The sequence below is a fragment of the Priapulus caudatus genome, unplaced genomic scaffold (assembly GCF_000485595.1).
Source record: "Priapulus caudatus unplaced genomic scaffold, Priapulus_caudatus-5.0.1 Scaffold155, whole genome shotgun sequence".
NCBI lineage: Eukaryota > Metazoa > Priapulida > Priapulimorpha > Priapulimorphida > Priapulidae > Priapulus > Priapulus caudatus.
Genome location: NW_014577216.1, coordinates 406509 through 416872, shown reverse-complemented (window position 1 = coordinate 416872; position 10364 = coordinate 406509). Strand labels below are relative to the sequence as shown.

At 42.3% G+C, this 10364-nt stretch overlaps 2 protein-coding genes across 6 annotated transcripts in view; both read left to right on the top strand.

The window, feature by feature from the left end:
- Window positions 1-1125, top strand: part of LOC106806343 (monocarboxylate transporter 4-like) — a 12848-nt gene extending 11723 nt beyond the window's left edge. The window contains exon 8 of the transcript XR_001393533.1: window positions 550-1125. The gene's annotated coding sequence lies outside the window, so the exon portion shown is untranslated. The remainder of the gene's footprint in view (window positions 1-549) is intronic.
- Window positions 1126-1596: 471 nt separating this feature from the next.
- Window positions 1597-10364, top strand: part of LOC106806341 (monocarboxylate transporter 4-like) — a 20919-nt gene continuing 12151 nt past the window's right edge. For 2 of the 5 annotated variants that reach the window (XR_001393532.1, XM_014808247.1), the window contains exons 1-4: window positions 1597-2247; window positions 5005-5128; window positions 6587-6674; window positions 7298-7652. Coding sequence is in view for 4 of the 5 variants with exons in the window: in XM_014808247.1 (XP_014663733.1) it covers window positions 7325-7652 (328 nt within the window). In the remaining variant the exon portion in view is untranslated. Of the gene's footprint in view, window positions 2248-5004; window positions 5129-6586; window positions 6675-7297; window positions 7653-8743; window positions 8894-10364 lie in introns of those variants that run through there. The other 3 variants (XM_014808248.1, XM_014808249.1, XM_014808250.1) reach the window with 3 other exon arrangements.

Below are 10364 nucleotides of genomic sequence, written 5' to 3'. Positions count from 1 at the left end.
CGTGTGTGTGTTCAGGGGCGTGCACAGGGGACCCCCTTTGCTCGCGCAGAAAACGCATCTGAGGGGGTCTAATTTCAAAAATTCCCCCCCCCCCTTCGCGTGTTTGCTACTGGTGTCCCCCCCACAATTCAAAATGGATTTGCGCGCCTGACTGCACTGTCAGCGGAAAACATTGCCGTGCTTCTGTTTCTCAAGAAAAACATGAGAAATTAAATCATGTCATATAATACAATATATGATGATATTAAAACCATCAAATTGTTACTATATCATGCATGGTATACACTTCCCAATACGTATTGGAAAATATTGCAATACGGTTTTGTCGTATTGCAATATATTGCAATACAGTTTTTGGTCGCAATACTCACCCCTAGTATATATATATTCTTTCATAGGATCTTTCTTATTACTAACCAGTGTGATTCATATATATACACACATATATATATATATATGGTTTATTTTACTGATAAATTTATAATATTCACTGGAGCGACACTTTCAACAGCTTAATGGTGACCGATTGTTTGCTTGAGCTGTCACCAGGTGGCAGTAGCTAGGTGAAATTTGTCTGGAGAATCTAATGTCTCGTGGATATCAGTGTTAGTAGTGGCGTGTCATTGAACGCATTTGGCATATGTGCTTCCTGAGAGGTTGTTATCGTAAATGTAAGATAATTTTACGAATAGATGCTCTCTGCTCATGTTGGCAGGGCTAGCTTCCTCTTCGATCTTTTTTTTCCAAAAATATTTGCCACAGCTGGTTCAGTGACATATGTGGTTATTGGTGACCATGCAGCCATATGCAGGCACCAACAACAGTTGGTTAGTTTCTTACCTAGCTACTGGCACTGCCACCTTGTGACAGCTCTGACCAAAATAGCAATGCAACTTAACCACTGCAACTATGTCAGCTGTCACTCCAGGAAATATTTTTGATAATTAAACTTATTTGATTAAAATAAGGTCTGGTAACATTATTCCATGATCTTTCTGATTTGGATTCACTAACCTATTGTACGTGATCATGCTTGATTTGTATGTTACCCTATGATGTAACGTGTAAATATATTTTTTTTTTAACTTGAGGAGCAGCAAGAGTTGTTGCAGCATTAGCATAGTAGCAACATCGGGCAGTGGTGGTAACAATAGCTATGGAGTAGTGTTGGGAAGTGGCAGTAACAGCAACGGCGGGGTGGATCGACAGCTGACCACTCACGCTCTATGGCACCAACACTAGCTTATGTGATAATAATAATGACCAGAGGTGATTGATTGAGAGATAAGAGAAAATCATGTCATTGCAAGGGGAAGTGAGAGAAACACGTGAATTAGACGAATCTCATATTTTTCGGAAGCTTTGATCGATGTTATTGTTTACATTATTTACTGGGTTTTACGTTTGGAGTTGCGAAATTTTTTTTTATACATGCAACTTGATACAGTTGCTGCTTGTGTTCTATTATTACTCAGTAGTGAACTCGATCAGTGATACCGCAACTGCCAGGTGCGGATTTAGGCCGGTTTGCACCGGTTTCCAGAAACCGGTCACAGGCTGGGTATCTTCAGAATTGACCCTCAAAATTCACCAGAGTGCACCAAATATAGCAAAAAAAATTTTAAAATGCCCGGGGGGCATGCCCCCGGACCCCCCTAGCTGTGACTAGAACTATGGAAACTGGTGACCCAAACCTTCTGGATCTGCCCCTGACTGCAGGTGTGTAGTAGTACGTGATATCTTAAAAATGTGTTTTTATTCACTCGTGAGAATAGTATGTACATTGTTTGTATTGTATCAGGGGTGAATAATGACAATTTTTCATTATTCACCCCTGATTTCATGTATATCAAGAGTACATAATATAGATTATATACATAATGTATGTATTGATGTATACATTGCTCTCAGATTCTCCAAAGCAGCCCTCGTAATATGAATATTGGCCGGTAGGTGGCGCTGGTATCAGTTTGTAATGCTCAGTGTTGACTGTACCACAGTACAATTCTTTATATTGTAATATTATTATTTTCTTATATGCGAGCTAGTTGGCTGCCATCTATACGAGGTTATGTGTACTTGGGCCTCGTGTACTTGCTATGATTTGGCGATGTACTGCTGAGGTTTCGCTACTGCGAAAATTCATTTCTAAATCGTTCTAAATTAAGATTCGTGAACTTGAGGATGTCGGACTCGTTCAGTCTAGGATAACGTTCAACGTTTAATAAATACATGAAATTCAAATAGGTAGGCATTTTTGTAGTTATTATGATGAATCGTTGAATGATGGGTGAGTGGCACAATTCATTACGACACCGGCGTAGCGAAGGATTGTACTAATTTGTAGAGTAGCATAGAGCGGTCGCTGGCACTTGGAACGTCTCAATAAAAAAATATATTCGTCCGAGCATCGGACACCTGTTCGTATGCGCTATTCGTCCGAGCAGTTGTTGCGCATCCTACTACCTAGCTCTAGTACTATAGCCGCTTACATTAACTGCCGCTGGCCGTTAATGTAAAAAGTGGCCAGCGGCCGTACAAGTGCCAGTGGCCAGCGGCAGTGGCCAGTGGCCAGTGCCGCGGCCGCGCCCAGTGGTGCCGCGGCCAGTGGCCAGCGGCCAGCGGCCGTACAAAGTGGCCAGCGGCAGTTAATGTAAGCGGCTATAGTACTAGAGCTACCTACTACCTAACAACGCATACTAATTATTACTATCTAACCCTAACACGAACTATAAACCGACTGTTCTGTTATTCTACGCTCGGTTCTGTTATTCTACGCTCGGTTTCGTATATATACGCGAGTGATAGTACCAAACACTATCTATGGTGTATAACCATATACGCAACGCATGTAATAAGCCATGTATGCAGGGGCGTCACAGCCGTAGCGTAGGGCTGCCGTAGCAAAATGCTACGGGCCCAAGCCTAAAGGGCATAAAATAACCAAAAATCTTAAAGGTAAATAGCATTTTAGACCGTCTAGATTTAAAAATTGTCTGGGGGGATACCCCCCAGACCCACCCTTCACACTTCCTACCTACGGCACTCGTGCCGTGCGCCTGCGGCATGCAACATGAACAGCGCATGCGCAACAACTGCTCTGACGAATAGTGCACACGAACAGGTGTCCGATGCTCGGACGAATATCCAAGTCGAAAAAAATAATGGTAAATAAACACGAAATGTATTTACTACCAAATTCTTAATGTTTCTCTACTCTATTTTGCCTATAATCACCTGTAAATGCCAGTCAAATGCTCATCTGCAACACACAAGTACACCGCACGCCCTAAACCGACCAGGCTCTACGACTGGTACAGGTCGTAGGAACGTGTAGGAACGTCGTAGGAACCTCTCGCCAACGTAGTGTTAAGCGAGAAGGGAACTTGTGGCTACGCACGCCCGTGCTTAGACCAATAAATTGTGCCCTAAAAAATTTTATATTCTGATGTTATTTTAAAAAAATCCATAGACAAAACCTGTGAATTTTGTTGTGCAAAATGCACGACAACCTTTTCACTATTTACGGCCGTGTTACATAGAAAATCAAAGAAATACCTAAAGCCGTCGCTTTATTAACATCTTACCTACATTACAAAACACTTGTCATTAAACACTTAGTCACTTAAAACATCACGACATAAAAATCACGCAAACTTCGCTACAAACAAAACTGGCAATCTTGCATTGAACCGCACCGGACAGCGATGATTTCATTGGCTGGTGAGAAATGCCGTATCTTCCGCACTTTGTTGCCCGACTCGAAAATCGGCGGCGAGTCACTGGACACACTAGGCGATTGAGTGGGGTGACTCAATCGCCGGTGAAAATCGCCTAGTGTGTTCGGGGCTTTAACACATTGCGAGTGTTTTCACATTGAGAGTTTATTATGTGTAGTTCTCCTCTATCTGAGTACTGTATTTACTCTGTATTCTATGTGTTTACTTTGGCACTGTTAAAAATGGTGGTTGTGAGTCACAGGCAAGGCGCGTCCACTGTATTGATATTACTTCCTAGAATAGCAAAGATATGTTGAGTTACTGATTGTGCAAATATTGTACAAGAGTGCCGGGTAGTGCTGGGGCATATGTCCCCCCCCCCCCAGACACAATTTATTTGCCTCATGGTTTGAGTTTGGCACATCAGTGGGTGTTCTTTTTCATGCAGTCACTTTTATCAATATCAGTTGCCTTAAAATTATGTAACAATTCACGGATCATCTCAGAATTAGACTTGCGTAGGTGTCTCGAAAAAACCCGTTTGTTGCCTTTGTTATGCCGGCAACATATCCGTGGAGAAGGGGTGCTAGTAGTAATGACCCCAATCTCAGGCTCAAGGAATCTGAATCTGGTTACACACCGTGAACATGCATAAAGACTGAAGTGAACGAGTGATGTTGAAAGACTTTTATTAGGCAGGGCAGAGTTGCACCATCTTTTGTACGTGCTCCAAGGAGCCACGGGATATGCTGTATTGATATCACGCAGGGTGGCTCATAGGGTCTATGTTCCCCAGGGTACTGCCAGAACATACCCTGGGTACGGGGTAATATAAAATAAATAAATAGATCTATCACTACGTGCTTCTGGCATATTTAGATTGCCATGTGCGTTTATTGAGTCATGTGACACGGGGTCTGCCTTGTGGTCCGCATGTGTGCCTACGGCATGCCTTTCAATCAATCCATCGCGTTTTTTTTACCAAACTGGCCATAACCTCTTTTGTCTAATTTTCCCTCAGAAGAAACCCTGCTATCCGTATATATATATATATGAAACGGGCAGTAACTGTACACCAGTTGGCGACACGGTAGTATCAAACAAGTAGGCTCTGTTTGACGGAAATGTACGAAGTTACACGTGGGCTAAGCTTATAACGCAAGGTTAGCGTTGATTTTTCTTTCTAAAGTGTTGGATTCTTATTTTATCAACCATAAATTACTGTTGCGATGTACTATTGTAGTTTTATGCAACGCAGTGAATTTTTGAATCATTGTTTGCATAGTTCGGGAGACTTCGGGTCACGCTGCCTTGTAGACTTCCTCTTCCTGGTAATGGCGTGTGGTAATTCGGTTGCTTGAATCTCGCTCTGCCAAAGTCACAGAATTACTCCATAAATAGGAGTTAAGGTGAGGAAATGTTACTGTATCAAGTGAACTAGTGATGTGCAAACATAATAGGAGTGAAGTGGGACAGAGTCGGTAATTTTAAGTGCTCGTTTTAATCAATAGTTTTCGGCTAGCCACCCGAGCACACGGGCACAGGCACTGGGAAGCGTTTCAATAAAATATACGCAGGGGTCGTGTGCTGTGCACGGTGACAGTTAAATATATAGCAGGTAAGAAAGCGTGCACCAGAAATTCGCTTGGCGCTCGATGCAGTTCACATGATTACAACACAAATACTCAACTTTCCGACTCGATCTTTGCTGCTAATTGAAGAACAGTGTTCACTTGTTGTAGAAATATTATGTCTCAGTTCGAAACAGAGCTGTGTCACGCAAAATCACGAATGAGATCATGAAATTCTCGCGATCGCTAGCACTGCGCACGTGATGTTAATGAACTTAAGTACATTGCTAAAGGCGGCGCACTGCATTTTGGGAAACAGCAACGCTGCTTTCCGCCTCCCATGTGAGGGGTGTTGCTATCCCCCGGGCGTGGAGGGTCGGTTACGTGATACAGTTGACGTATACTTCAAAACTTAACAGTAACCATAACACTAAATATCTATATATCGGATCTCTATATATAGGGGTGTCATCCACAAAAATTAATCTATGGTGTGGGGACAGATATCATGATGCAAAAACCCTAACCCTAACCCAAACCCTAACAGTAACACTAGTGATGCCACGTTGCGGTACTGTCCCTCTACGCCCGGGGGATAGCATTTTTCCCCATGTGAGCCCCGTCAAAGCCGCCAGTGGGGCGTTGCTATATATATCATAGACGGCTCCAACGGCTACAACCAATACGGCCGGTAGGGGTCTCCACATTCCGAAATTCATTAACATCAAGTGCGCAGTGCTAGCGATCTTTCGAGAATTTCATGATTTCATTCGTGATTTTGCGTGACACAGCTCTGTTTCGAACTGAGACATAATATTTTTACAACAAGTGAACACTGTTCTTCAATTAGCAGCAAAGATGGAGTCGGAAGGTTGAGTATTTGTGTTGTAATCATGTGAAATGCAGCGAGCGTCGAGCGAATTTCTGGCGCACGCTTTCTTACCTGCTATATATTTAACTGTCGCCGTGCACAGCACACGACCCCTGCATATATATTTTATTGAAACGCTTCAAGTGCCTGTGCACACGGGTGCGCGCAGGTGACATCCATTTATGCAGATCTGAAAGGTCGAACTGAAGCTGTATTTTTAGTATGCGAATGTTTTACACTTGATTATGATCTTGTATGTGTGTGTTGATCAAACGTTTAGACATTGTTGTGCGCCAGCAACTGCGATTGTAAACTTGTGAAGTAGTTGCGTTACTACGTCATGTCAGAGGATTCAAACGAGTACGTATTTGCTGTGTACATTGTTAGGCGGAGCAGGATCTAAGTTGGCGCTTTGTGTTGTTTAGAGTTACAAATCAGAGGACTAGTAAGAGGGCGTTGACTGATTGAGGCATATAGAGGTGACGCTACTTCTTCAGGAAGTCGCAGTCGGGGGTGAGTTCGGAGTGACACAAATATTGCACCTGTACTGTTAGTCTTGTCAATGTTATACTTATGGTATTAAGTAAATAATGATGTACTCTTGATATTATCGCAAAGTGACATGTTAAAATCTTATGTGTAATTGTATTCTCATGCACGCATACACTTATGTACATGTACAGTACAATTAGGTCAGTCAGTAATATTCTAGTAATGTGTTCTGGAAACCGCTTAATTCCTTTCAAACAACTAAATGCCTGATTCATTGTGACTGTATATAATATGTAATTTCCGTATTGTAAGTTCCATATTCTTTATTGTTTGTTTGTATTCAAAATGAGTATACAAATGGCGACATATGAATGTAGTTTTACTCTTTTGCTAAAGCGATACTTTTGCCAGCATTCCAGGATCATAACTACGTTATGTGTTGACTCTTATGCTTAAAGCAATACTTTTGCCAGCATATCAGTAATGTGACCCTTCTGTGTGTTACAGGGTTGGTTGGTTTTCTTCTTTTTGTACCCGATTGGGATTTGGAGGAATAAACCGAGACAGAACCTAAGTGTTATTCTTCGAGTTTTCATATATATATATACAGGGTATATATATATATATATTTGTCTTTTCACCAGTGATCGTCTCGGGGTAGATAAAACAAGATGGCGGACAGCGCGCCAGCGTCAGCCGAGCCGCCGAAGGAGAAGCAGCCGCTTGCTGTAAATGACGTCCAGCACGACACAACGTCTCCAGAGAAGGTGGCGCTCAAAGCAGGCGAGAGCATCGTGTCCTACGCTGGTCGCCGTGGCGATGTTGACGGAGGCTACGCGTGGGCCATCCTCACTTCTGTCATCATACAGTTGTTCTTCATGTTCTACGTGATGAACGCATTCCCGGTGCTGTTCCTTGAACTCCACGACTACTTCGACGCTGGTCGCGGCACAATCGCGTGGATCGGATCCGTGCAGATGGCCACCGTGTTCATGATCGGTAAGAGAAGCTGGCTGGAGAATGATGGTTCTGTTGGTAATCGAGGACGTTGTTAGATTTGTAATCGAGTACATTGTTAGATTTGTAATCGGGTACGTTGTTAGATTTGTAATCGAGTACATCGTTAGATTTGTAATCGGGTACGTCGTTAGATTTGTAATCGAGTACATCGTTAGATTTGTAATGGAGTACGTCGTTGACTCATTAGATTTGTAATCGGGTACGTTGTTAGATTTGTAATCGAGTACATTGTTAGATTTGTAATCGGGTACGTCGTTAGATTTCAATTGTAATCGAGTACATTGTTAGATTTGTAATCGATTGTTAGATTTGTAATCGAGTACGTTGTTAGATTTGTAATCGAGTACATTTTTCGATTTGTAATTGAGTACATTATTAGATAGCACGTGAATAGGGGTTAAAAAAGTAAAAACTATTTATGGAGTTACAGAAAGCTCATAGCAAAAAGAAATGCAAGGACCATGCCTTGCCTGTTCACGAAACAGTGGGGGCAAAAACACTATTTTTAATGAACAAGGCCACAATAGCAAAACTGAATATCCTAATTAGAAATGCACATGCTATTGGAAAAAAACGGCAGGCCCTACACCGATTACGTCAAGCTGTGCCAGCTTGACAAGGCCAAGGGGTTAGATGTCGGCAGCACTTACCTCACCGACAAGGCCTGCCAGAGGTACATTACGGCGATAGCCGATACAAGGCGCCGGGAACAGTTTGGAGCTATAAATGAGGCCAAATTCCTTGCTGTGATAAGTGACGGATCCACAAATTCCTCATCAAAGAAGGCCGAAATTTTATTTTCGAATTAAAATTTAATTTAATTTAAATTTTAATCTTATGATCCATATCAAAGTTACGTATATTTTATACAATTGAATGTCTTTTGCAAAACGTTTCTGGGGGACACCCCTTGTACCCTGGGGGAGACCCCCTGTACCCCCTAGCAGAAGGGGGGCTCCACCCTCCTACCCCACCTACCTCCTGGCAAATCACAATGCTCGTCGCTCTGCGCCTAGTAAGAGTCCTTCGGCAGGACTAGTAGAATCTTGGAAGGACTAGTACATTTGTTCTTTTACTAGTCCTGTGGACTAATGAACTAAAATGGTTAGTATCTAACCCTGGTCAGTTGATCGTATATGAACGTGTGATGCTACAGGCATTAAAGCTGGTACTAATAGTAAGTAATAAAATACGAACTATATACCAGGCCAGGTCACCAGGTATGTACATACAGGGCACAATTTCCCGTCATGGAATTGTGTGGGTAAAGACAAAGGCTTGCAAGCCAGGCACGTAGGTTCCTGCATATTATATTAAAATAAACTATAAAGGAAAATGAATGCAATCGTTCACCTTAAAAATGTAATATCATTCATAGTGGGTGTAAGGGGGTCAGGGGGGCACACCTGGGTCCAGGAAAGAAGTATAACCGGGAGCAAGATGTATGGTCCATAGAATCTAAATATCCATGCACATATCGGCCCTGAGAATTTTGTAGGAAAAACGTAATTTTCTAACTGAGACGTCCTTACTTGCGCGATCAAAAATAATACAGAAAATCCAAAATACCAGGTTTAAATTAAGCCATAAAAAGTGCGATATCTAAAAGTTTCATACTGTGCAAGCCCTTACTACTACAATGAATATACTCACATCCGCTCCAGTGCCGTTGACACAAGCTTCGCCCAGATTACCACGCCGCCACTTTTGACAAATAACAAGTTGAAGATAATAGATTCTGAATAATTCGGTACCGAATACAATCCCCGACAAGCGAGTGATTAAATCTAGAAATATCGAGCTCGATCATCAAGGACTCTATTCGTGATTTTGAGATAAAGCAAGGATTTAACTTCCGTGAGCAGCTGATATAGGACTCGGGGATTTTGAAAAAAAAAAATCGTCATATGGGCAATGCGTCCATAGTCCGTCTGAGTTCAGTAAAATAATGTCATTCTTACTTGGAACCGAGTTACAGTCCATTTTACAGTAGATGTATGTCACGTTCCATTTCTGTAATAATACATTAGGAGAGTATGAATAGCGGATGACGATTTGTAGATAAATATCCAGTATTTATTGTCTGTAAGATATTACTTTTTCCTTATTTTCTTCCTAAAGTAAGGGGGATGAAAGCCACCCACCTCAATAAGTGTGGGGGGATATACCCCATCCCCCGCTAGTCTATCGCCCCTGTCAGATGACTCAAATTTGACTTTTGATATGCATACAAATATTCATAATCATAATCTTTGTTAGCAGTATCAGTACTCTATACAGGCACCGCGGAACGATTTTGAAGTGGGGCTGTCAAGTCTGTTCACGCTCGAGAGTGCGCCCAATGCAGTTTTCAAGGACTGAGCGCGTGGTAGAAACAGGCGTGGGTATCGTGCCGGGTCCTCCCAAAAAATCTTGAATCCCCATTTTCCCTCCGCTGACAAGTAGGGGGGGGGGAGTGATTGTACACCGCTAGCCCGCGCACGTTCAATAAGGTGGGCGGATGCAATCCCCCCATGCCCCGCTATCTACGCCCTGGTCGTGTAGCATTTGTAATCGCGACTTGTTAGATTTTGTAATCGAGTACATTGCTGATTTGAATCAGCGGTGCGTCGTTAGAATTTGTAATCGAGTACTTTGTTTAGATTTTGTAATCGAGTTACAATTGTTAGTATTTTGTAATCTGATAACGTG